Here is a 27963-nt window from a genome sequence, read left to right as displayed (position 1 = left end):
CAGAGCTCTCCACCAGCCTGGGTGTCCTTGAGTCCCTCCTCGCCTGCAGCACGGGACAGGCAGGAGGCTGAGCATCTCCTCCCGCCACAGGATGACGTCCTAGGGCATCAGCAGGGTGGTGGGCTCAGGGTCCTGCTCTCTTCACAAGCCAACCTTCTCCTAAATCCCTCAAAGCCCATATGGCCACAAGTCCTTCTGGTGCGGGGGGGGGCTTTCTGCAGGAAGGGGTATCAGATCTCTCAGGAAGAAAACTGCCTTCCCCGAAGCTATAAAAGATGCAGAGCCCAGGACCCCCTCCCACTGCAATGCCCTCCAGGGGCATCAGCATGAGAGTGGGTCTTGCACCCCTGCAGCCATGGCAGGAGCACAGAGCTCCCCTGGGGTTGGCTGCTCTCACACAGTAATTTTCCAGCTCCAGGCAAGGACCGGCCGGAGCGTGCGAGGCACAGCAAGCTTGCCAGGGCCTTCCAGCCAGCTCAACCCATGGTGCCGGGCACTGCTGTGCCCTTGGGCCTGGACCAGGCAGCAGCACAGCAGCAATAGGGGCCACGGCGTCCTCCGGCAGCACATGGGAGGGAGGAGAAGGGGATCCCCCTTTGCAGGGGGCCTGCACGCCACGCCGGGCAGGTCCAGGGCAGGAGGATCCGCACGCAGCCCAGCCTCAAGGACAGGCCTGATCTGGGGCAGCCGACTCAGCATGGGAGCTGGAGCGAGAAGCTGGCTTACAGCCCTGCTTGCATGGAGGGGAGGAGGGGGGCGGAAAAAAGCAGCACTTACAAAGCAGTTGAGCATGGAGCAGGAGACGCGGCCTGGCAGACTCATGTTCATTTCCCAAGGCGGCAGCTGGGCTGGGCACATGCAAGCAGCATCTCCTTCCTCCGGCCCTCTGCTGCTGCCGGCAGTGGCTTGGAAACTGTCGCGCCGGGATTGCCGCAGCCTCCCTGCTCCGCCGCGAAGGGCAGGAGCATCCCTGCCGCCGGCAGCCGGAGCAGGTGCCCGCCACCACCGCTGCTGCTCGCTGCTGCTGACAATGGAGGGAGGGAGGGCGGAGGACGGCCAGACTCCACCTACCTCCAAAGGCCGCCAAGCACGGCTCTGCCATCTAAGTGTCTCCCTGACAGGCGAGACAGAAAATGGAGAGACTGGAGGGATCACCCGTCCTCTCCCCCTCCCATCCCCATATGCAGAGCCAGCACCCTGCCAACGGGTGGATACCAGTGATGCATCCCCTTCCTCGCTGAGCTGCCGGCTGAGCGGAGCGGCTTGCCGGGAGATGCAGTCCTGGCCTGCATCACTCCTCCCTGCCGGCACCTGCCTCGTGCTGCACACCGGGAACAATAGCGGCGAGGAGGCTTTGCGACCTGGCACAGAGCCCTCCACCCCAGCTGATGCTTTGGGATGCTTAGCCAGGAGCCTCATGCTTCAAACCTTCACCTGCAATCATCTCACCAGCCTGGCAGCTGCCCGCCATCCCTTCTGCCTGGTCAGAGAGGGAAGGACAAAGGGGCAGCCCTGATACTTCTTTACTGCTGAGTACTCCTGAGCCTTTAAGCCCTCCTTCCCAGGAGCTCCCGTGTGTGCAGGGAGTAGCTGGACGTCTCTGGCTTCCATCAGCCCCCATGTGCCAGAGCTCGGTCCCTGGTGCCAACAAGGCTCCCCGGGGCCACAGCTCCCCTCGCTGCCCTCCCGGACAGTTAGCTCCCACGGGAAGTTTCACCAACTCCGGTTTAGCAGTGATTGCAGACATTGGGGAAATGCCTCAGGTGCAGGAAACGCTGTGGGTTGAACACCCAGCTCCCTGTCCCAGCCCCACAGGAGCTGACTTTTACTACCTGTTGTTCGTCAAGACCACGAGCAAACAGCAAGCCACCCAGGTCACAGCCCATCCCAGTGGTCCCCTGGGCAATGCCATCTCCTTTTCTATCAGCAGCTGCCACTCAGCCCCTCCACCTCCCACCACTGAGCCAGAGTAAGAACCTTTTTCTTAAAATGCAAAATTAAAATCCAGCCCTTATTAATCCTCCACGGCTGAGCCCCAACTACTTTACTCAGATTATACCAGCTTTTTTTGTTCCTGGACCATCAAAACAGAGCGCAGCCTGTAGCCATTAAGCTCCTTGTAGATGTGATTGCCCCGAAGCCACCACAGACAGCTCTACCTAGCAATACCAACAGCATCTCAAAAGGTTTTTTTCAAGTCAGATAAAAGATTTGGGCATTTCTCTGCAGAATGGTTAAGGGTTAGGTTATTCTGAGCTGCTTCAACCAAGGGAGGCCCAGACCTGTTGCCCTTTGTCACTGCAGGGCAGCAGTGCCCAGGCAAAAAGCCATTCAGTGAACTCCCTCGCCGAGAAACGAAACAGACAGACTACGGTCACATGGGCTTCGCTATTCAGGATAAAAGCCCTAGAAGAAAATGCAACCACAGCTGGAGATATGCCATAAAATCCCATCACCACCTCAGCTCCGTCCCACTCCACCGCTTACGTGGTGGGCGAACATCAGGCGCTGCCCAGCCTTGGGGGCACCCGACTCCAGCTGGCACCCACAAACCAAAGTGCAAAGGCGTTACACACGAAGTCACCGCACAACGAGAACAGAGGGTTACAGACGAGGCTGCAGACTTGTCTTGGCCAAATCTGAACGTCAGGAGAGGTGCCCCGCTCCTCACAGGTTCTCCTCTGGGGTGGATGCCAGAGGTCTGCTGAGAAAACGAAACAGCAAAAGGTGGAAGGAACCTTTTAGACTGGAAAGAAAGTGTAGCTATAAAAGCTGTAAATACCAATTTTTTTTTTCCTGACTTATATCAGGAGAAAAGCAGCAAAGCACATCTGTTGATACCAGCTGAAGCACAGAGTTCTGTTAGGTAGAGTCAGAGCATACATCGCTATTTAACATATTAAGTGCAATACAACATATGACCAGTGCTTATAATATACAAACCATGGACAGGACAGGTAAGGGGTCTGCTCCAACCCATGGCGAGATTTTTAGGACCAGCGCTCAGTTCAGGGCCTGGCACCGGGACTGTTTCCAGCTCGAGTTGCAGAAGGACCTTTGTAACCCTAAGCTGCAGCTGTGCAGTTAAAAGGTTGCTCATCAGATCATTACTTTGAATTTCCAACCTAAGCTGACCTGAATACCCACAAATAGATCTCCCGCTTTCAGTGAAATATTTTTGCGCTTTTAGCATTAGAAAAAGACCCACACATGGCTTAGAAACTCCTGCCCAAGAGCTGAGCCTGGTGCAGACCAGAAGACGACCTTGCCCTGAAGTCTCAGAGGCTCACAGAGTTTGAATTGGATTCAAACTCCACTGCTTTCACCTCTTCCTCCAACAGTTCACAAAATACCTGCTCTCATTTCCATGCAATCAACCAGATGAGGACAGGAGCGGCTGCAGTGAGACTGCCCCGTGCCAGGTGGCCAGGCGCAGGAACACCGAGCGCTCGCAGCCTCCTTTAGCTGGCTTAGCTAGAAGGATTTCCTAAGTGCCACCTCAGGTGCCTCCCTGGCTGAACACAGAAGACAAGGTTATTTTCATGTAACTGGACTCCTCCAAGTGTCATGCATGTGCACATTCATGCAGGGGGAAGGAGAAACCTCCCTCATTTTCTCCCAACCACAACAATCCTAAAGGTTTCATGTACTCTGAGGAAGAGAGGAGCTGAACAGAACATAGGCAGCATGTTCTTAATTAACCCTTTTTCCTCCCACTAGCAATGCATGCTCTTCACACTGAGTGGCTCTCTCCTGTGCTGCTCCTCCCACCCCTCTGTAGGTCTCTGTTGCATGCTGCAGATAAACAGCTTGCAATCTATCTATCTTTAAGGTCCCAAAAGGGATCTGGAGGCTCTGAGACAGCACAGTGCTTGGCAAAGACAGGACTGGTGCTCAAGGGGCCATCCTGCAGCCTCCAAGGGAAACGATATTCCCTACGGAGACATGCCTGCATGCACCAGGAGCCCAGACTGCAGCACACGTTTCAGAGGGGTGAGCTGCCGTCTGGTCCCACTGGGAGCACGGGACAGCCACCAAGATGCTGAAGTCTCTCTTGTGGCCTGGAGCAAGTCAACACCCTGAACTGCATCTTTTTGTCAACAGCTAGCTCAGCTTCCTACAAGACAGGGAAAGGGTGGTTCAAAGGGCAGCTAACACCTGCCTGCCAGATCACCTCCGATTCCTCTTCGTGGGTCTGCAGCTCAATCTCTCCCCTTCAGAAATTACACTCCGCCCAAGCAAAGATCTGCAAGTGCCTGTCATAGGTTTAGCTGGGATAGAGTTAATTTTCTTCCCTGCAGCTGGTGCAGTGCTGTGCTTTGGACTTAGCGTGAAAACAGTGCTGGTAACACACCGATGGTTTGGTTGTTGCTGGGCAGCGCTTGTGCTAGTCAAGGGCTTCTCCAGCTCCCCAGGCTCTGCCGGGGGCACGAGCAGCCGGGAGGGGAGGGGGCACAGCCAGAGAGGGGATTCACACTGGCCAAAGGGACATTCCATATCATGTAACGTCATGCCCAGTAGGTTACTGGGAGGGGCTGGCAGGGGAGGGAGGCAGCAATCGTGGCTCGGGGATGGGCAGTGTCGGTCGGCAGGCGGTGAGCAGTTGTATTGCTTGTGTTTGTTTTTTACCCTTTTCCTATTTATTATATTATCATTATTGTTATTATTACGATAACCATTATTGTTATTATTATTATTTTAATTATTAAACTGTTCTTATTTCAAGCCCCAATTTTTATTATTTTTGCTTTTGCTCTTCCGATTCCCTCCCCCGTCCCGCAGAGGTGGGGGGCAGTGAGCGAGCGGCTGCGGGGTGTTTAGTTGCTGACTGGGGCTGAACCACGACAGTCCTTTTTGGCACCCAACATGGGGCTTGAAGGGTTTGAGATAATAACAGTTGCTTGTCACAGCATTGATTCATCTGTTCTCAATATTAGTTTGTCCAGTCTAGACCATGCTGATTGTAAAGTACACGTTAAAACTTGCTGTTGGCTTTTGTAGTTTGCTGTGCTCTGCAGTGATTAGAGATGTTTTGCCTGGGAGATTTGTTATTAGAACACAGGCCTTGAGCATTATCCGTTATTTGGGTCTTGCATGGAAGCCGTTACTGTGCTTCGGCTACCACCTCATGGAGACAATTAGCAATTGTACTTCCTCCTCTAAGAGGTTTTTTATGGAGGAAATACAGAACAGGACCTTAGCTACCATCTTATATAGCATCTTCTCCTTCATTATAACAACTTTTCAGTATCTTGAACATCCTTGGTTAGTTAAGGTACATCTGTTGATATTGCTTTGCCAGACTGTTTCAGTTCTGTCTAAGGTAAATAAGCAATTTAAGAATATCATTCAGAGATCTGCCCCAAGGCTCGATAGCTATGCGTGGCAGGGTATGTGGGGTAGTGTGGGCAAATGCCTAAGACAGTGGGCACCCCCAGTGTCGTGGGACTTCACCCCTGAACCAGTGCAGAATCCTGAAAAATTAGTAGAATATTTGGAGGAGGTATGTTGTCACCCAGGCAATTCCAGGGAGGTACAAATCACTGCAGTGTGCTGGGGCCTGGCCCATGCCTATCGAGCCCTGTTTAATATTATTCAGTACCCCCAAGGGGAAGAGAAGGCCTCTGGATCTCAAAGGACGAGGACAAGGAAAGTGACAAGCACTGCAGCCATTCAAACCCTGGTGACAAGCGTTGCAGCTGAATCAGAGGACATGAAGAAGTGGGATGGAAAACCTACCTCGATCCTAGAGGCACAGGTACGTGAGCTGCAAGGAAGAAGAATCACACAGGGGTGTTCCTCCAGGAAAGCTGCTGCTCCAGTTTCCAGTAAACAATTCCCCAGACAGAGGAGCAGAAGCGTTGACTTCATTTCTGATCTTAACAGAGATACTTGTGATTCGAATTTACAAGAAATGAGTGACAAATACTATGACCAGGACTAGAGGGGCCCTGCTTCCAGCCAGGTGGAGGAAAGGGATAACCGGGCTTACTGGACTGTGTGGATCCGATGGCCTGGCACGTCCGACCCACAGGAGTATAAAGCTTTAGTGGACACCGGCGCACAGTGCACCTTAATGCCATCAAACTGTATCGGGGCAGAACCCATCAGCATTGCTGGAGTGACAGGGGGATCCCAAGAGCTAACTGTATTGGAGGCCGAAGTGAGCCTAACTGGGAATGAGTGACAAAAGCACCCCATTGTCACTGGCCCAGAGGCTCCGTGCATCCTTGGCATAGACTGTCTCAGGAGAGGGTATTTCAGGGACCCAAAAGGGTACAGGTGGGCTTTTGGTGTAGCTGCCTTGGAGACAGAGGAAATTAAACAGCTGTCTACCTTGCCTGGCCTCTGGAAGGACCCTTCTGTTGTGGGGTTGCTGAGGGTCAGAGAACAACAGGTGCCAATCGCCACCACAACAGTGCACCGGCAGCAATATCGCACCAACAGAGACTCTCTGATCCCCATCCATGAACTCATTCGTCAACTGAAGAGCCAAGGAGTCATCAGACCCACTCACCCTTTAACAGTCCCATATGGCCAGTGCGGAAGCCTAACGGAGAGTGGAGGCTAACAGTAGGCTATCGTGGCCTGAACGAAGTCACTCCACCGTTGAGTGCTGCTGTGCCAGACATGCTAGAACTTCAATACGAACTGGAGTCCAAGGCAGCCAAATGGTATGCCACAACTGATACCACTAATGCATTCTTCTCAATCCCTCTGGCAGCAGAGTGCAGGTCATAGTTTGCTTTCACTTGGAGGGGTGTTCAGTACACCTGGAATCGACTGCCCCAAGGGTGGAAACACAGTCCTACCATTTGCCATGGACTGATTCATAATGCATTGGAACAAGGTGGAGCTTCCAATCACCTTCAATACATTGACGACCTCATCGTGTGGGGCAACACAGCAGAAGTTGTTTTTGAGAAAGGAAAGAAAATAGTCCAAATCTTTCTGAAAGCTGGTTTTGTCATAAAACAAAGTAAAGTTAAGGGACCCGCACAAGAGATCCAGTTCTTCGGAATCAAATGGCAAGATGGACGTCGTCAGATCCCCATGGATGTGATCAACAAAATAGCAGCCATGTCTCCACCAACTAGCAAAAAGGAAACACAAGCTTTTTCTGGGTGTTGTGGGTTTTTGGAGAATGCATATTCCAGATTAGTCTGACTCTAAGCCCTCTCTGTCAAGTGACCTGGAAGAAGAATGATTTCAAATGGGGCCCTGAGCAATGACAAGCCTTTGAACAAATGGAACAGGAGATAGTTCATGCCGTAGCTCTTGGGCCAGTCCGGGCAGGACAACATGTAAAGAATGTGCTCTACACGGCAGCCGGGGAGAATGGCCCTACCTGGAGCCTCTGGCAGAAAGCACCAGGGGAGACCCGAGGTCGACCCCTAGGGTTTTGGATTCGGGGATGCAGAGGGTCCGAAGCCCGCTATACTCCAACTGAAAAAGAGATATTGGCAGCATATGAAGGGGTTCGAGCTGCTTCAGAAGTGGTTGGTACTGAGGCACAGCTGCTCCTGGCACCCCGACTGCCAGTGCTGGGCTGGATGTTCAAAGGGAACGTCCCCTCCACACACCATGCAACTGATGCTATGTGGAGTAAATAGGTTGCACTGATCACCCAGCGGGCTCGAGTAGGAAACCCCAGTGGCCCAGGAATCTTGGAATTGACCATGGGCTGGCCAGAAGGCAAAGGCTTTGGATTATCACCAGAGGAGGGGGTGCCACGTGCTGAAGAGGTCCCACTCTATAACAAACTGCCAGAAAATGAGAAGCAAAACGCCCTGTTCACTGATGGGTTCTGTCATCTTGTGGGGAAGCACCAGAGATGGAAGGCTGCTGTATGGAGTCCTACACGACAAGTAGCAGAACCTGCTGAAGGAGAAGGTGAATCGAGCCAGTTTGCAGAGGTAAAGGCCATCCAGCTGGCCTTAGACATCGCTGAACGGGAAAAGTGGCCAGTGCTCTATCTCTCTACTGACTCCTGGATGGTGGCAAATGCCCTGTGAGGGTGGTAAAAGGACTGTCGTGGTTCAGCCCCAGTCAGCAACTAAACACCCCGCAGCCGCTCGCTCACTGCCCCCCACCTCTGCGGGACGGGGGAGGGAATCGGAAGAGCAAAAGCAAAAATAATAAAAATTGGGGCTTGAAATAAGAACAGTTTAATAATTAAAATAATAATAATAACAATAATGGTTATCGTAATAATAACAATAATGATAATATAATAAATAGGAAAAGGGTAAAAAACAAACACAAGCAATACAACTGCTCACCGCCTGCCGACCGACACTGCCCATCCCCGAGCCACGATTGCTGCCTCCCTCCCCCGCCAGCCCCTCCCAGTAACCTACTGGGCATGACGTTACATGATACGGAATGTCCCTTTGGCCAGTGTGAATCCCCTCTCTGGCTGTGCCCCCTCCCCTCCCGGCTGCTCGTGCCCCCGGCAGAGCCTGGGGAGCTGGAGAAGCCCTTGACTAGCACAAGCGCTGCCCAGCAACAACCAAACCATCGGTGTGTTACCAGCACTGTTTTCATGCTAAGTCCAAAGCACAGCACTGCACCAGCTGCAGTTGAAGAAAACTAACTCTATCCCAGCTAAAACCATGACAGTGCCTCAAAGAGCTTGGATGACACATAGATGTACTGGAGGAGCCCAATCCCCTGAAGAAATACAGGTGCCAGCAGAGCCTATCACTCTCCAAAAGGTGTAAGCAAGCAGCCAAAGCATGAGAAGAGGAAAACTGGTCCCATCCGCTGCAGGGATGTGCCACCGCCAGCACACTGGACTCAGACTCCTAGCTACAGGTACAACCTTCCCAACCCTGACCTATCTTTATTCTCCATTTCTTTTCAGCACCACAAATAAAATTACTGTAAATACTCTTTCATTAGGCAGAAGGTACCACTTCTGTCCCTTCTACATTTTAAGGGTGGGCTTTTCATCACCACAGCATGGTGCATCACCCTGCAGACAGAGAGGAGGGAAAGCAAGGGGCTACAGGCACAGAGGGCAGAGGCCCAGATCCTCAGCCCTGTCCCTGGAGGCGCATCCATTGCACAGGCTGCTTTAATCCACCTCCAGCTGGAGAAAAACCACAGGACACAGGCAGGAGGTGGTGACTGTCCTGGGCAGATACTCCCAGGACATCAGAAGCGAAACAACAGGAGCCAGGGTGGCTCTGCCTGACAGCGTGGGCTCCAGCAGTCACTGAGCCTTCGCCAGCTGCTGTGGGCAAGATGCTCGCAGCAGCATAGGTGTTATCAGGGTACTCTAGTTTATATCTGCCCAGGTCTTAATATTTTCAATGAAGATTAAGGTAGGAACTGGTTAGCTAGATCTTTTTACAGCTAAGGGGGAGAAGGGAGAGACTTGTATCATTTATCTCATCCTGAACGTTAAAATTTATCCTCCTTCTACTTAGCAAATACCTACATCAGGGCAAGATGAACTGCAGAGCTGACTAGCTCTGGCCAAAGGAGCTGCTTCTGCCTTCTCTACTTTTGTTGCATGAAGGGCATATCTTTGTTTCGGGTCCCTCTACAAAAATAGTTCGTTTCCTCAAAGCCTAAGGAGGTCCTCAGGTAAACTAAAAGGTGCTGAGGCACTGAGGTGGCCTACTAATAATAAACCCTTAAACTTATATGAAGTTACTATTTTATACCCCATAAATCAGAGCTGGGATGCTGAATGCCATCTTTTCATCTTTACAGGATGACAGAAGAGGTTATAGATCTGTAATACTGCATTTAGTATTTGTTCAGAAAGCAGCCCAGAGATGAGCACGTAACAGAAATACGAAGTAAGCCTTTGAGACAAAGGACAAAAGGACAGAAGCCAAGGGCCACCAACTCTGTACACCAGCAAGAAGGAAGAGGGACGGCGAACCTGCAAAACCCCACCTAGACTAGTTATGGTCCCCTCCAAAGAGTATGAACCATCATGGAAATCCAGATGGCTACAGTCCCAGTATTCCCTGCAGTAAGAAGAGGGAATGCTGCCATGGGAGTTGCATGGCGTGTGGTTGACTTGGCCACGTTGGACACCTTCAGGAGTTTTCTGGACAGGGTGCTGGGCCATCTTGTTTAGACTCTGCTCTTCCTAGAAAGGTTGGACTATATGATCCCTGAGGTCCCTTCCAACCTGTGATTCTGTGATTGCTGAGCCCTGAGCTACCGGCAGAGCAGCACAGCAGCTTGCTCTAACTTACCTGCCAGGTTAGTTTTAAGTAATGTATTAAGGTACTGGGTGCTCGTTAGGACTTCCATTAGCCAGAGTAAAGAATTAAACCACCACTAGTGCTGTCTTCAAGGTCATTTTCATCAGCAGCTAGTCTTTAGGGGAGAAACAAGGAGAGTCTTACAGCTCTCAGCTGACACTAGACCAAGCATTTGTAGCAACAGAAAGGGGAGAGCAGCTGGTGACCCACATTTGGGGTGCTGTGGAGTAACATAGAAGCTTTTGGGCATGCCCTCACTAACCAGAGGGCATTGGAGCTGTGCCCTCTGACTGCAGAGATCACGGGTAATTAACTAAGCACTCGGCACGCCTGCAGGGAACACGGTTTCCAACCCACCCTCCCAGCAGCTGGCTGAAGACGTCCAGCCCTGAAGCACCCACAGGGTAGCAGACAACCCTGCAGAGCATCCATTAACCAAGATCTCCACCCATCCCGGCAGACCTGCGTGTCACCCAGAAGTCACAATCCTCCAGAGAGGTCACAAAAGGACTCAGAGGAGGTTGTCAAGAGTTTACATGAGCCCTCCACCTCAACTGCTGACAGAAGCTCAGGTAAGTAGGTGGAAGCGAGCACTTATTTCTACAACTCACAATTTTAAGTTGCTTTCTCTCCCTTGCCATGTGAGACAGAAAGCCCATACTCTTCCCAAAATGGCGGGTGAGAGGGGTGGGGACTTGTGTTAGTTGGTGGGTTTTTTTTCCCCAAAAGGAAAATATATTTTTTTTAAAAAATCAAAGGAACATTTTAAGAAAATATTAAAAACCCATAGATCCTTTTCCAAATGTCCTCTGAAATTGTAAAGTCATCTTCAGGTATTCATATGAAGCACAAGACCCTCTTGTGTAGGGGAAACCACACCAACTAAGGGCAGGCCAGGGCCAGGTCAGGATAAGCATCTGTCAAGACACAGAAAAGGAGCAGTGAAAAGCAAAAGCTTCCATGTTTTAATAAGTCCAAAGTTCCAGTCTACACGCCCCAAGAAGAAATATAGGTCCAGAGAGGGGTGAAAAGGGTTAAAGACAGCTTCTCTACAGAGAAGAATTTAAAAGACTAGAGCTCTCCAGATGTCTGCAGGGAACATGACAGAGATCCACAGAACTCCAAAGGGCACCGAGTTGTTCACAGCCAGCACCACACTTCACCGTTCCTCCCAGTACAAGAACTGCGGACCCTCAACTGAATCAGCATGGGGCAGGTTAAAAAAAGCAAGAGGGGCTACTCCGCACAGATCTGCAGCACAGCTCTTTGCCACAACTGCAAATTTTTACTTGATTTTGAAAAGCAGCTAGATGAATTCACAGAAGAATCTACCAAGGGCTCTGAGAACATTGATAAATTGTTCAGGATTACCAGGTTACTGAGCTGCAGATCCTGACAGGTGAGGGCATACCCCAGAGAGATGCTCCACCAGGCCCTCCCTGCAGCACTCACCGGTGGCCCTTCTCGGTGGGGTATCTGACTAGCTAGGCCTTCGATGGACCCAACCTGGCCTTCTCCATGGCACCTGGAGAGATTTTTGATGTATTTTCCATGTGTTTATTCAATTCTTTTTTTCATTCATATCTGGATATATCTGCACCATTCTCTTCTCAATCCCATACAGAGGAGCTGTTACATCTTTTACACTTCCAATCTGACACCAGGTTAACTCCAGATTGAAGTATAAGACACTTTATCAGGTTACAACAAGGGCATACCTTCATCTCTCCACCCCAGAGCAAGCTCCTCAACCTGAAGCACGGCAAGCAGCTCTTCCAACAGAAAGCAGAAGAGATCTTGAAGCTAAACCAGGGAGCATGACGACAGGGACTACACCAAAAATGCTGTGTGCATGACTACTAGAGGCGACAGTTCAATCAATCCAGAGAGCACATCTCCTTTTCTATTCCAGTTGTTAATAGATCACATGGGGGACAATTCCATAGAAGATGTCACTTCCCTTAAGCCACCCACCAGAATTTCTTTTACATGTTTAACCTAAATTTCCAGCCCTTTGACTGTTTCTGCCATTCTTCTCTGCACTCATTCCAACATAATAATACACTTCTGGCATGGTGAGCATGAAGCTGGTAACACCGTGTTACTGCAGCAACGCTCAGGCTCCCTGCCCACCCACAGCCCAACACGCAGATCACCGTGTCGCTTTCAAACCCCTATCCAAACTACCACCCTAGCGACGCTTCCAGCCTCTTTCAACATCCCTGGTCTCGAGCCTTCTTCCTCTCATCAGACTGAACGTATCTTGGGTTGTTTCTTGCTGGAGGCATTAGAGGCACGTTCTCCGAGTTTATCAGCAATATGGCTGGTTTGGCTGTGTTTCAGTCTCTCCAGATTCTTTTACACCATGTTTTTCTGTGACTAATTCTTGTGAAATTTCTGCTACTTTGGTGGCACCAGAGCATATTATTAACATGGAGTTAAATCTTCATGGAGAAGTGAGAGGAACAGAATGAGAAACCTCAGCATTAAATTTTGAAGTAAAAATAAATCAGTAAGCTACAAAAACTGGATGACTATGTCAGTAGTTCAAGGAGGCAGAACAAGATTCCAGCCTTTCTTACTTTGATTTCCAGTGTATTCCAATAATAAGTTTAGGGGTAAACTTAACCTACCAACAGCATCTTGGCCACAGTAACACTTCAAAGCTCTCTATATTATATTACTATACATAACATTCAATACTATAGTGTTGTTCTTTCCCATTTGTGCATTTATTGTCATCCATTTAGCAGCAGGACAAGACTTGGACACACAAAACCAAACAAAACCACGCACACTCAGCAGAGAGGCAGGCTAGAACATATACTCACCATCCTCAGGCACTGTCCAGTATCTCCTGGTTCAAATTACAGCTCAGCCTCTTCTTGTTTTTCCACTAGTCTCACCTGCAGCAAAGAGACAACCCAGAGCAGAAGTTTAGATCAATGGTAATGATACTTCAGTATGAGCACAGAGGGGAAAAAAATGAAAGCCCAAAATCCCAGCACCCTGTACCTATCATTGCCAACCTCTATGTAGTGCCCTTTGCAGGAGCTGCTGGAAATCAGGTTCAGCATCACAGAGGGACACCAAATCCTTTCAGTCAGCCACTACACACAGCATGCAGGACTTGTTACACATCAGCACAAGCTGTCCAGAACCCCAGAAGTACAAAACACACATCTCAGGGTAGCACAGGAGGGAGCTGAAGGAAGAAAGGCTTGGTCATTATGGTTTAAGGACCTGGGCAGGATCCTTCTTTATACAAAACTTGGGTGCTTGGAGATCGCTGTTGTCTTGGGGGAAAATTGCCTCCAAAATAAAATCTTGGCTGGCTAGGAGGTAGGGCAGGATGCCACACAAGAAGTGCCACACAGAAACTAGTGGCCCTTCTGCCAGCTTCCCCATGAGCAGCAGGACTGGTCACAGGAGGCATTTTGTAGGGGGTGGGCTAAAGCCAAGAAGCAAAACTTGAACAAGGTCCTGCTCTGAGAAGATCCTTCCCAATGGCACCAGATGGTCCCACATGTGATCCTGGGATTCCCACAGAGGAAGAGACCTCCGATATGGGATCATTTGATCACCAACATCTCTCTCATCTGTCCAAATCCTGCCCTCCATTCTGCTCTTTCAGCCCCACTCAGGGGACTGAATTACACACATTACTGAGAGCCCTGTGCCGCTCACCCAGCTGCGCAGCCCCTTCACTGCACACACGCAGCATGGAAATCTGCACACACGCATCTCAGCTTTTTTTAAAATAGTGTTTTAAGTGGGGACATTCAGTATTTAAGCCTAGCCTGAAGACAGTTTAGAGCTCATCAACCAACCCAATTTCTGCTAGTTACCGGCACCCTATAGGACACCAAAGCTCCAGGAATCCTCAAGGTCTTTGGTAAGTTTTGCTGCCATTTGGTGTAAGGTTCTCCTCCTTAGATGAAACACGAAGGACAATAAATGTGGAATTGGAGAGTGTCTAAAATCTCACAGATAATACCCAAGCTGAGAATTACTCCTCCTTCTGCCATCGAGGAATCAGGTCGGCTCCAGAAGAGTTTCTGAATACCTACTCAAGGCTCTCCTTCCACCCAGTGATTTCTTTCCCAGGCCAGGATTAAGTGAGGTTTGACACCTGCATGTCAGAAGGCCAAGCTGAATACCGGCACTAAGGAGTCATTTTTGAAATGTAATCTTCCTCACGAGGAAGCAGCATACAAGTCCTTCAGTACTGCTGTGTGAGGCGGGAGGGAGCTCCTGCCCTGATCCAGCAGTGCTGTCAGGAAAAAGGACAGGATGAAGGAATAGGAGTTCAGAAAGGATTCAACACTTGTGTACTGTATTACTTTACACTTAAAAGCAGATCAGCAAGTTTCAGGAAAATATGAAGAAACCCACAATGGGAATCAAGTTTTTTTTTTCTCCAGGAAGACAGAAAAGCCAAATACTGAAATATCCCCATTCAAACCCAGATCCAGCCTGTCTCTTTTCAACTATTAAAAAAATAAATAAATCTGTTTCCCACTATTTAGCAAAGTGACCACACATATCAGGCTTCATATGGAGAAAAAAATAATCTAGCAGTAGCTTACCATGCCACCAGGAAGAGTCACTGCCAAATTGCCAAATGGTGACTTATACATTAGATTAAAAGCACAATTTGCAGGGAAAGTAACATGTTAAATAGGCTTTGTTCACTCATCTGAAGATACCTGAATTATTGATAACACTGAATGACACGAGTACCTTCCCTGCAGTACAATTTGTACCAAATGGTTTAATAGTTATTGCTAATGCCTACCTCAGTTTCTCGCTTCCTTCCTTGTAGGAGAGGTCTGTAATTGCTAGAAACTTCGATTCTCTTTGGCTACGTCATGCTTGAGGATGTTCCTCCTTGCTCCCATCCCCCAAGCTGTTCTCGAAAGCCAGTTGCCCAAGAGGAAGGCAGTTCACTGCAGTCGGGACTCCGCAGCTGCATTAGCTCAGCCTGCAGGAATGCTGCCACTCCTCTGCCCCCAAGGGCTTCCTCACCCTGGCCAGAGCAGGGATGAAGCTGAAGGGGCTCTTGAGGATTTATGGGGCAATGGAAACCAGGAGATACCGCAAAAACCCAAGTGCTGCTTGCCAAGGAAAGCCTTGGGCCTCCAGCACTACCCAAATTACACCTGGCCCAGCCCACCCATCTGCAGGCAACTTTGCTGGTGCACTTGTGCAGCTCCATGCGCTCCTCTGCTGGCATCCCAAACACATCCCCCTGTTTCAGGGCTGTCTGTGGTCCTCCTCTTTTCAAAGGCTGCCGTGTTCGACTGGCTCCTGGCTCTGCCGCTGTGGCTTCCAGCCAAGCAGCCTCCAGCCCTCAGGAGAGAAGACAGCAGCTGTCCAACTTGCTCCACATCTTTCTGGGCTGGCACCTACCACCTTTCCTTTGGAAGTCACACATGTGGTTTTGCAGCCACACAAGCAGCTGTTTCCCATGCAGGAGGTTGAATCCCCAAAAAATCCAAGTCAGAAGCTCCTAAAATCTCAGTCACAGCAGGCAGGCTGGACCCAGCTGCCTGCTACGCCCAGCCAAGGCGGAGACTAACACTGCTGAATTAAATGACGAAGGGACCAGAAACAAGGGAGAAAGACATGGGATGAAGCTGGAGAGAACATAGAAGAGCACGATGCCCTTTCATGCACAAATAGAAACAAAAGCCCCAGAGCCTCACTCTGCTCTGCTGCTGTGCAATCACAGGCAGAGCACAGGGCTCATGGCCCACAGCTGGGGGGCTGGCAGAGCCAGCAGCCCGCTGCTCAGCTGGAGGGAGGTGCAAGACAGTGCTAGCAGTGCTGGTCCTGCTGATGAGACCGGTGGGGTGATGCTGCCTGACACACCTGGGCTGGGAGAAGTAGAGAAAATAACTCACTTCACTTGCACATTTTTATAGCCTGTATCCTATCCTGAAACTATTAATCTCTGAGCCAAACCCTCAGATCATAAGGAAGTGTCAGAGTTGAGAACACTCATAAAAATCTTAATTTGCTCTCCCCATAGCCCTCTTGCCCACGTGACTCACGCATGCTATTGTACGCTTCGTTACACAACTGCACTATTTCCTCCAGGGATCTTTGCCTCTCCCAGTGTGAAACAGAGCAGCGGGGACTGAAGCAGGAGCCGTCTTGAAACCTCTGCCCGTTTGCTTCAGATGCCAGAAGAGATGTGGGGGCTGCAAGAAAAGAGCCTGGAGAGAAGGACCAAGCTCTGCCTGCAGAGCTGGACCAGTTGTTCTCCAGGATGCTCAGCCACCACCCAACCCAGACTTTTCACAGACGATCAGTGACTAGTCTCCATTTTCTGGACTGCAGCTCTGGGCTCAAACACCTAGGCTGCCATGCAGCTGCAAGCCAACTCAAGCTGCGATACAAACCATACCTGCACTTGAAAACCCAACTCTTCCAAGCAACCAGACTGTCAAAAAATCAGAAGAAATATTTACTTTCCCTCTGCCTCTCCAAGTTTCATGGAGGCACCATGAAAGCATATCGTTGCTTCATCAGTGTGTTTTTACAGGACCCTCACAGAAAAGCTTGTGAGAAGCTGAACAGCCCTGCCTTCAGCACAACTTAAAAACAGCAAGCCAGGCTTAGGAAGCACTGAATAATAAGGAACGGCACAGCTGCCCAGTGCCATCACCTGCCGTTGGCACGCTGCGGGGAGCAGAAGTCCTTTGGGAGGGAGAAAGGATGTCCATCGGGACGCACAGGGGTATTTCAGATGCATGCATGGAGCTTTGGGAAGGTGGGAAATGCAGCAAGTGCTGAGTACAGCTTCCAGCCTCCCTAGTGCTGCTGCGATGCAGTTTTCGGTGCACACCCCAGGCAAGGCGGGTGGCCCCTCTGGCAGCTCTACGCTTCCCGCTATGAGACTCGTTTTTAATTGCTTATAAAACTTTGCCAATTGTTTGCAGTTGGAGCAAAGCTCTCCATGCTCAGTGCCTGCCCCAGGCAGAGATTTTTGTTTTAAGTTCAGCTAAAATGGTATGGTTAGTCCCGATGCATTTAATGGGGAAAAAACAAGTCCCAGTATTAAACAGGGGATGTTAGAAGAAACAACCAGGAACCCTATTAGCCTTATTTTGATACCAAATGAAACAGAACAGCCATCTCAAGCCTCTCAACCAATTAAAGGCTGAATATATAATTGTCAGACCACAGTTACATGCAAAGAAGATTGTGTGGGACAGCCTTTGTTATTTTAAGCAAAATTACAGGTCTGAGTGCTGCTTCTAATGAAGGCCGCTACCAGCTGGTCTTCAACAACAAAAAACTTCCACTGATGAATAACTACTAAAAAGAAAAGATTGGGCTACCAGAGCTTAGGAATGTCATGGTAATACCAGATGATGATGATAAGTTACCAGAGTATTGAGATTGCTCTGCAACACTAAGTAATCATAGCTTAACTGCAGATAGGTATAACCAGAGACAAGGTATGAACTCAGAGATCCAGAATTACCCACAAGATGAAGGGCTGTTGAAAACAGCTGGTCACATACCTCAGAGGACCCCACAGCCACCTCCACGTGAGCTGCCAGGCAAGGAACAGGCAAAAAGTCTACCACAATAATATATAAAAGTTGTGAACAGCAGAGGCAGCAAATTGACAGCATTTCTGTCCCCAGTGGTGCTGGGGCCATGGCTAGAACTGCCTCCAGGTGGCCAGAGCTCAGGCAGAAAGTTTGAAGCGTAAAGACAAAACCCATCTAGTGATCCAAAGCAAAACAAGCTTGCATGTGCAGCTTAAAAATAAAATAAAAATAGAAGAGAAGACTTGTTCAATATGTTTAAGTATTTATGCAAAGTATAGTCAGCTCTGGGCAGCTCTGCTGACAAGAATATAACTCAATCCAATTACTGGTAGATGAAGTTTCAGAATTGGATAAATTCCATCAAGCTGATGAAAAAAGCTGTCCTTTTTACTGCTTAGAGTACTTAAAATGCATCAGATACATATTCAGATCTGGACAAAAAAAAGTGAGTCCCCACAGGCCTCTGAGTAAGCAGAGCTGCCCACAATGCCCTTGGCACACCCCACCTGCAGCTGCTCTTCGCAGGACATCGGTGACTTGGGATTATAGACCCAAACTCATGTTCTAAGCCAACCTACCTGCAAGATGTGGGTAGGAGGTGTTCTCCCAGGGGAGGGTGATACCTGCCATGGCACTGCACATGCATTACCCACCCCAGGTACTAGGGGACAGCCTCAGACCAACAAGGAGCAGGACACAGACATCTCACTCAGCCACACAGAACCACATACTGCCTGAGAGCTGAACCACCCTGGCTTACCCACAGCCGCTGCAGTGGCCAGGAGAGGGTAACGGCTTGCAAACCCTTCCTGGCCATCCAATCTAAGAGTCAGTTTATAATTAAGAAGCCCTGAAAGTGTTTTCTTCATATTTAAAAATTACCAACAAACACTGATTAGGCTCCTCTTGCATTGGAAGGAGGAACATCTAGGTTTCAAACATGGAATTGCAACAGAGATCAGACCAGGACACTCAGAGCAGCTCTTTGCAGGACTGCAGAGGGACCTGGGAAAGCTGCTGTAGCCAGAAATGCTCCTGACTACACTGCACCATCAAAAAAAGAGAAATTCACCTTTTGGCCCTCAAAAACACACCCAGATTTGGCTAATGCTTTGCTAGTCTTTGTGCACATTCTCAGGCCAAGTTTATACAGCTGTACAGCAAAGATGTCAGAGGCCATCCTCTGAGCCAGTGCCATTATCGGTCACGGAGTCACACGGGTAACATCGGGACAGATTATCCAACACTGCTTGACTGATAGCTAGGCATCAAGGAGGAGAGAAACAAGATATCCATGCGCCAGCTGCAAAGGAGGGTAGCTGAACATGCACACATAGATAAAATTACAGAAAGCGCAGAGCAACAGGAGGGTGGAAACCTGAGCCACGTTAGGAGAGCAAATCCCTAAGGAAGCGCTGAAGGAGCTGCAGAGCAAGGGAGAAAATGGGCAGAGTGAGTTCAGGGATGGGATTTCAGGAGTACAACTGTCACGGAGTCAAACCTCCCAAACGGTGAAGGGGTGGGGGGGCAGAATAATGCAGAGATTTTGCCAAGCTCAACGGTTTTTTGCACCAGGAGTTCTAGCGCAGCAGGTAAGGCAGGTTGAGGAGGTAAGGGACTTCAGTCTGGATGGGCTACGAACAAGGGACTTAATATGAAGGGGAGGGAGGGAGGAGGAAAAAACAAAACTCAACCACAGGAGGTGAGTAGGAGCAGAGGCATGCTTTGCCTTTAACAAGGGAAAAACTACACAGCACGGGGAAGGATTCAGAAGCAGGTGAGAAATTGAGAATAAGGGGGAAGGGGAATGGTGCAACAGGGAGGACTAGACAGCATGGGGTCAGAGGTAAGAGGACAAGCCAGAGCAGAACTTGTGCCTGATGCAGGGAAAGAAGAGTGCCATAAGAAATGCAGAGAGGCAGGAGTGGACGTTGACACAGTATTTTGTCTTTTTCCCCTCTAAGAAACAAGGTCCTCTGCAGTAAAAAAGGGGAAAGAAGACTAGAGAAGTCAGAGGCGTTCCAGAGCAGCCACAGGCTTAATGCCTGAAAAAAGCAAAGCTCTTGTTTAGCTCTTGTTTAAGACCAGAGCAGATCTGACACAAGCCTTGAGCCTGCAACGCTGCAGGCAGGCCTGGTTCTGGAGTGCTGCAATGGATGTGCTGCTGCCAAAAGTGAGAATGAATGCAAGAAGTTTTGGAAAAGTAATTACATAAGAGGAGAGATGGGCTGGAGATCGCAGAGCTTGGGAAAAGCAAGCAGACCACAAGGTAGGAGCAGCACTGGGGCACAGGCAGTCTTGGGGTTCGTGCTGGCGAATGGTGTAGAAGTGAGGACTGCTGAGGATGGAGGAAACAGTGAAAGCGGCAGCCACAGAAAGAAGGATGAGGGAATGTAGAAGAGGGTTTGGAGACAGCTGGAGGGAGAAATAGGCAAACAAGACTAGAGCTCAGCGGAGGAAAATACCATCAGAATTTGAAAAATGCCTATTGATAGGCTGGGCCAGAGGTGCGCATGTAGTGAGGACCTGCCACCCATCTCTGCACTTCAGGCCCAGAGAATAGCTTAGCCTGGGGACACTATCAACGTGGTCTAATGACAACCAGCTTTGCAGAAAAGTGAAGAAAAAAAAAAGGGAGGGGGAGATCCTTATGGTGCATACAAGCTGCAGGACCACTTCTCCCTGCCATTTTGTCTGTCCCATCGTTTCCTCTGCCACATCTCACTCATCCAGGAGTCGAGAGAAGGATACACAAAGGAGCCAGAAAACCATTTACACCATGTGCAAGATGGCAGTGGAGGGGCAGGCAGACTCCGATAGATTCCAGCTCAGAGGACACCTCCAGCAAGAAGGGTCCAGCAGTGCCACCCAGATGTCATCAAGGTGGGCAGGATTACGAGGAAAAGAACAGAGCCCAGCGCTTTGCCAGACCCCTAACAAGCACTGCTATTCATCACTGCAAAGATTTTAAGCATAAATAATTTTAGCAGCCTTCCTGCCAGCTGACTCCACTCTTTACATTAATGGCAGTGAAATCAGAGTTTCAAGGGGAAAACAGTAACTGTGAAGGAAGCCCCACATACTGCAGGGCAAGGACCATTAGCATTCATTAATCAAGACCATCTCTTTTCTCCTAGAAGGCTGTGGCAGCGAAATACCTCACTCTGCAGGCAAAGCAGCCAAGGGGCTGGGGGCATCAGGTGGCACCAGGTGGCAGCAACACACCAGGGATGCTCCCCTGCCAGGTCAGCCTCTGCCTCCTCCATCTTCTAAATGAAATGGCAGAGAACAGGGACTGGCAAAGGCTCTGCGCAATGTCACATGCGCTGCTGTTGCCACGATGATCCATTTCCCATCACAGCCAGCAAGAAGCTGAGACACCAGCAGAGAGTGAAACTGCCCCCCTCATTCATTTCCATGGCACATGGAAGAACCATGGACCTAAAGAGCCCCCACCACCCCTGTGCCATCCCCACCCTCCAGGACCTTCATCCTCAGCTAGCAGAGAATTGACTCAAAGAAAAGGCTCCAAGCTGAACTTCATAACCACTGGCCTAACAGAGACAGGAAGCACAGCTTTGGCTAGCATTTCCAAAGTCCCCTGTAACTCCAGCCTGTTGTTCTCCAGTTTTGTTTGCTTTTCTTTAAAAAAAGCAGTTGGGACATTTCGAGTCACAATTAAGCTTTTATTCAAGTACAAACAATTGCCTGGTCCCTACCCAAAGCAGTGCAGATGGACCCATCCCAGCTGCAAGCCAAGCTCCCATCTGCTCCCAGTCCTTTGCATCCTCTCCCCAGAGAGATGCGTGGGCACTGGGCTCCCTCTCACCCTGCTGCTGGCAGCCCCACTACCTCTCTCCACACCACACCGTGCACAGATTTCAACTCAATCTCAGGAAGGAAGCAGCAACAGCTTCAAGGAAACGGTGCCTGCACTCCTGAGGTCACATCCCAAGTCTCTAGGCTGGAGAAGCACTGCCTAAATTGGCCTCTCTGCAAACACTCATTTCTTCTTATGCATCAGGAGAATTTGCCTTTTAATTCCTGTCAACTGGTAGAGTGTTTGACAGCCGTGGCTTTCTTTGAAAGGCTGTCTTTGTCACTGAAGAAAAGAGCCTGAAATATGTGACCCAGATGCATCAGAAGGCTCAGAAATCAAAAGAGAAAGTCCTGAAGCCCATTGCTACCCCTCTGCACCCCACCCCAACTCTCCCCAGCCAAGCTCACGACTCTTTGGAGCACCCAGCTGCAATACGCTTGTAGTCACCATCTGGGTACTTTAAAATAATTTCAACTAAACAGCAGCAACACAACTTCAGCCCAGTTGCTATTACAAATATCTAAATTCCCCCGGGATTCAATAGAAACAACGTCTGAAAGAAAAAAACATTGCCGTTATTCCAGGTGATCATATACCCTACAATGGTCCTGCAGCACCACTGGGTTTGACAGCCCTGAGATGGCCACACTTCCAGCTCCAGCTGTGTCTCCTCAGCACTGAAACCCCTGGGCTTGGTCTGCATGTGCTGCTGACCAGAGGCAGCGCCCAGGCCAGAACTATCCCGTGCCTACAAAACATCTAGGAGAGCCTGTTTTCTCCAAGGGTAGTTTTCCTCCACAGGAAGAAAAACGAGCCATTTTTTAGGCACCCACATAAACATGTACATGAGAAAGCTACAACCGAAACTAGGGCAGGTCCAACAGGACAGCAGAGCATTGACATTTCTTCTCTTGACTCACCCAAACCAAGCCCAGTTTCCCTGGCAGCCTCCCCACAACCAGCAGCACTGACAAGAGGAGGATCCTATGCCAGGGGTCTGCAGCACTGACAGCAACGTCCAATCGCTTGAAATGTGGCTGGGAACACACATCTCTGCCGAACACTCCTCCCTGCTCCTGTTCCTCTCTAAAACTTGCAGTAATTGCACCATTATCAAATTCAGTACAGAACTCCACCTTCCACAGGAAGACTACTCTAAACCAGAGTGACGAACATCTGCTCGGGGTTTCTACAGGAAGACAGATGACCACAAGATGAGAGGAAAACCCTTGAAAGTTGTTATTAATAAGTTAAGAGCTCACTTTTGATTACATGTTCAGCTTCAAATCTCTCGCTTTTTGCTGAGCATGGTCATCCAACAGTCAAACCTGCCAACTTCTGCGGAAGCACCGGGTCGGCAGGCAGCTTCTCCGGCTGGTACGTTGTGACGGCAGCCTGGACATCCTCATTCCCTGTGCCACTGCAGAGAGGAGACCCCTCAGGGCTTCGTGTTGTCATCGCTGCTCTTGCCAGCCAGAAATGTACAGCAATAAACTCAGAAACCTCCACCTTGGGAGGCTTTCTCTGGGGCTGGTCTCACCCTGCTCCCTCCCAATTCCAAGCAATACCTAACGCGGCCTTTAACAATTCCCCTTGCCCACACCAAGCCCCCAAAAATCTCTGGTTTAAGAATGTTTACCCATGGCCTCTGGTCTTTAATTTCTAGGTATCTGGAGCCTTAAAAGATGTTTTGCACTTCAGCAGTGGAAAATCACGTAAAGGGACTGCCTTGCACACTGACCTGCTTTCATTAATAAACTCACCTCAGACGACATGGGCAGGACAGCAAGTTCAGGTGAGCTTAATTGCTACCATCTCTGTCCTCTACCATGAGCTTAACTGTTTCTAAAAACAGTCCTGTCCATGACATCCTCTCAAAAGGCACTCTTAGAAAGGGAAATCCCCAGCCAATCAATAAAAGGAAAGAGAAGGCAATTTGATATATATAGCAAGTCCCCTGCTTATCTAGCTGTAAGAGCTGCACAAATTCACACGCGCTGTCCCTTCCCCACTGCCAGCTTCCACCAGGACAGGGTATGAAGACGGCTGCATGACAAGCTCAGTACTGAAAGAAGCCTGAGAATTTATACTCACCTGCTGCAATTCACACATTGGTTTTTTTTAGTGCCAGGAACAGAGCCTGGGATTACTTACCTTTAAAATTTGACTGTATTAAAACTCATTAAGGATCAAATCCCTGCCGCTAAAAGGTTTAGGACAAAAGTGAAGTGCATTAGACTTAGTCTATCTAAACACGAAGACAAATCTCAGGAGGCAAGGGGATTTTTATCATCTTTGGTCAAATGAGACAGTCACCTCCCTCCCATCAGTGCATCACTGACACACACAGATGAAATCCCATGGCTGCTGAAACCAGCAGCAGATCTATCAGCAATTTCAGCTGAAGCCAGATTTTTCCCCAGCACTGCGCACTCATTTCAGTGCACGCTCTGCAACGCAAGCCAGCACCCAGGGCTGCAGCACAACAGCTCTGGGTGCCGGCAGGAATGAAGAACAGGCAGAGCGTCTTTGAAAGAAGTTAGAGTCGCAGCACTTCAGAGGGCGTCCCACTTCCCGTCTTCTGCCACTCCAGTAACAACCCTTTGCTCTGCGATTTTGGGGGGGGGGGGGGGGGGGGGGGGGTAGAAGGAAGCAGGAGCAGCGGTACAAGTGCAGTGGGATCCTGCCCACTGGGCTCCCTGCTCCCCAGGGAACTCCAACAGATGAACAGGCTGCTCATTTGAGCTTCAACTTTGACTGCTTCGTCACTAGTAAAACATGCTGAAAATGTTTTCCTTCTGCTGCTGCAAGACCTATTGAACCTTTTCTGAGAAGTCCAAGTAACTTCCTCTTGTATTTCAATAAACGAAGGCAAGCCCACAGGCAGAACAGTTTCTTTCATACTTCTGGAAATTCCTCTAGTAGAAACACCTATTGAAGGAGGAAAGATGCAGTAGACGAGAGAGAAAGGGAGGGATGGGGTTTCACTTTAACAAAGCTGTGTTTTATTGTAAAATAAAACTGTTAGTCCTCTTTACAGGACAAAACCACTTTTGCTTCCTGTTTTGCCTCATTTAGCAACAGCAATGAAAGCTCTGCACACTGTTTGCTAATGAGGCAGTTAGAAGATCTGCACAGAACCTCTGCATTCAACAGTTTTAGGTTAAAAAAAAATATCTCAATTTACTCTCCTTGCTGAACAAAACAGGCTCTGTCTAGGATCACCTTATCCAGCATCCAAAGGTGCTTGGCTACCCTCTTCCCGATAGAAACATGCAGAGCAGGCACTAGAAGGGTATCCGCCCACCCACTGGCATGCCAGGACAGCAGACACTCCCCAAAGAGCAGCGTTAGCAGACTGAATATATTAACTTTTAGAATCACAGAAAGGGGAAAGAGCAAAGAAAGGGTAAGAAATTATGGTAGGTAGGTACCAAATGATAGGTAAGAAGTGATCTTGTGCCAGTCCAAGGAAGTGCAGAGGACAGGAGGGAGGGGTACGAGTCGCTTGCTTGCTGGCATCCACTCCCTCTGTGGATCTGCAGCCAGTTCGTGCTGGCTGCCTGCCGGTAACGTGGCATTCCCTCCGGCAGCTGCCTGCAGTATGTCTCCAGGCTGCCCTATAATGAGCACAGCACCTTGGATGCTAGAAGCTACCGGCTCTCCTAACAGGAATGGTCAGTGGTGTGAGTCAGCCACAGGCAGAAGCAAGGACTTTACCAATTCTTCAGACAAAAGCACTCCCATCCGTTCATTTCTTCTGATCATTTATTTGTCTTAAAAAACCGCAGGGGCTTCCCCGCAGGCCCTGCTCTTCTCTAAGTCCATCAAATCTCAGCCTGAGGCAACTCCATTAGTTATCACTTCCTGCACCAAGTCTCATCCCTCACCTGCCAGCAGAAAAGCTCCTCTCCAGTGTGGTTCTTCATGCTACCAACCTGCTGTGCTACAAAAACAAAGCATCTGCTCTTTCTAGGGCTGGCACCCGGGTAACTCATAGTATCACATTATACAGGAACACAGTGTCATCATCATCATCGCTTAATATTTAAGGCAAAGATTAATTTTGCCCAGGTCACCTCCCAAAGATGCCGCCTCCCAAAAGCTCCCACTCAGTATTCTCACCAAGCACTGCAGATGCCCACTTGAAGGGTCACAACTGCCAGGCTGAGGAACAGAAATAAAGCTGTCAGAGACATCAGGCCAACATCAGCAGAGGATCAGAGCAAAGCTGCTCCAGCAACAACTTTGCTCAAGGTACTGTTTCCACTCCAGGCAGAGGAGCGCTCAACATTGCCCTGTAAGACAGTGCGATCTGACAAAGCTACAGGGAAAGCCTGGGATGTGCTCTTAGGTCCCCTCGGTGATTTCTGCACATACCTCGAAAACCTGGGAGTCTCCCGCCATGGCCCCTTCCCTTACCGCAGCACTGCTAACAGCAAGAATAGACAAGCTTTTTGTTATGTGCCCTTTAGTTACTACTGCCACTAGGATGACGCACCACAGGTTCAAAACCCCCTGGAAAATAGGGACTTCACAGCTTAAACAAGCACTTCTCCTTTGAAATCAAGGTACTTTCTCTTCCCACAATCAGCTAAACCCAAACATGAAAGCCCAGCGCACATCAATAACAGACATTCAGCACCCAATATACTTTTCACCTGCCTGAGTTAGAGGCAACAAGGCCCTGCACAGGGCAGCAGTGTGGGAGCTGGAGCAGGAACGGAAAGGATACACAGCCCTGGATTATCCCAGGGATGATAAAACTCCCTAAATCTAGTAATAAAATTACTTTATAAAGGCACTGTACCACACGAGCTTCTGTACCAATCCAAGCTTAGCAGTGTCAGAGTGGGCATCAGTACCAAAATTGACAATCACTTTGTTAACAGACTAGCAGCTCAGGTAGGCTACAACTTCTTTGCAAAGAGCCACTGCTGACCTCAGCTCTGTCCCTCTCCCTGGACACGGTATTATCCCCTCTTCCTGTGAAAGGGAAAGGGGTAGCATGCAGAGCCCCTGGCACCTTGTGGAAGCCAGGTCCATGGACAGAGGAGTTGCCTTGCTGCAAGCAAGATGAGATTTCTCTTTGCCTGGACCCCCTCTCTTTATATCCACAGCTACTTGCTGGGTTTGCATGGTATCCACGGCCTCTGGATATTATCAGGTCACCAGAGAAAGTGTGCAGAAACAGGGACACTGAGCCTTCCTTTCCTACAGTAGTCACCTCTTTTCAGCTGCTTGTAAAGGGTGTGGATATGAAAAAAAAAACAAGCCAGTAGCTCCCTGGCTGAGAAGCAGTGAGCGCTGGCACCCTCTAGAAGCAGGTCTCCCCTCCATACCAGGCAGGTGATGAACAGCCTTGTGCAGGTGAGAGAGATGTTTGCAGAGGACTGAGAAGAACCAGGCACATTGTCTAGCAACACAAAGGATTCAAATACACAGAAAGAAAAGCCGATACCCCAGAAAGAGGAGACAAAGTTAACCGCGCCCTGCAGGGATCCCAGCCATTATGCCATCTAACCCTCTGGGACCGTAGGGAAATGGCTGCCCAGCAGCACAGCAGACACAGAGGCAGGCAGATACTCATGACACCAGAACTCAGCAGCAGTTCCCCGAGTCACGAGGATCTCGGCTTAAAAAAAAAAAAGCAGCACTGAACTATAGCATCAAAGAAAATATAACTCCCACATACAGAGGATGTAAAAGTATCAGGCCGTGACAAACCCTGGAGTCACACCACTTGTCACACTGGAGAAGCACTGGAGAGGGAATGAGGGCCTGACAAGGACCCAGACCTACCCAAGGGCACAGGAAAGTTGACAACAGGACTCCAAAACAAGAACTGTACTTCAGTACAGCTAGACAGAAAATGTAACACTCATCTGGTCACTGGTAACAGAGTGGACATGGCATCTTCAGTGGTACATAAAGCATCTTAAAACAACTCTCTGATGCTTCCAGGGGAGCTCACCACATCCCGTTTCACTGTGCATCTTCCCACCAACCCCCCAAAGACAATACAGCTGTACCTTCCCCAGTCAAACACAGCATTCTGCCCCAGCACAGACAAGCTACTCTGCTTCACGTCTGACTTCTAGCTTCCTGAGCCTTGTGCCTGAAGAGACTGACTTCCACCTACCCAAGTCTGACCTTCAGGGCAGCACTGGCTTTTTAGTTTGCACCAAGATACCACAGGCTTGCTCCAAAGATTTCACCAAGATTAGAGCATTTTAGCCCTGGGGAAATTCAGTCTACTGTTAGGGAAGGAAGGCAGAATTCCCTTTGGCACAGGGGCAGCTGCAGCCCTGACCTAGTGGGAGGCAGGAAGGGGGGCTGTGTAGTC

General features: G+C 49.5%; 1 protein-coding gene across 4 annotated transcripts in view; it reads right to left on the bottom strand.

The window, feature by feature from the left end:
• The window catches only part of MTMR4 (myotubularin related protein 4), a 61971-nt gene that overhangs the window by 27996 nt on the left and 6012 nt on the right, over nucleotides 1–27963 (bottom strand). For all 4 annotated transcript variants that reach the window (XM_064467982.1, XM_064467986.1, XM_064467984.1 and 1 more), the window contains exon 2: nucleotides 13061–13135. In XM_064467982.1, the coding sequence (XP_064324052.1) occupies nucleotides 13061–13063 (3 nt within the window). In that variant the 5' untranslated portion in view covers nucleotides 13064–13135. The remainder of the gene's footprint in view (nucleotides 1–13060; nucleotides 13136–27963) is intronic.

The sequence above is a fragment of the Phalacrocorax carbo genome, chromosome 17, assembly GCF_963921805.1.
Source record: "Phalacrocorax carbo chromosome 17, bPhaCar2.1, whole genome shotgun sequence".
NCBI lineage: Eukaryota > Metazoa > Chordata > Aves > Suliformes > Phalacrocoracidae > Phalacrocorax > Phalacrocorax carbo.
This window is presented reverse-complemented; position numbering and strand designations above follow the sequence as displayed.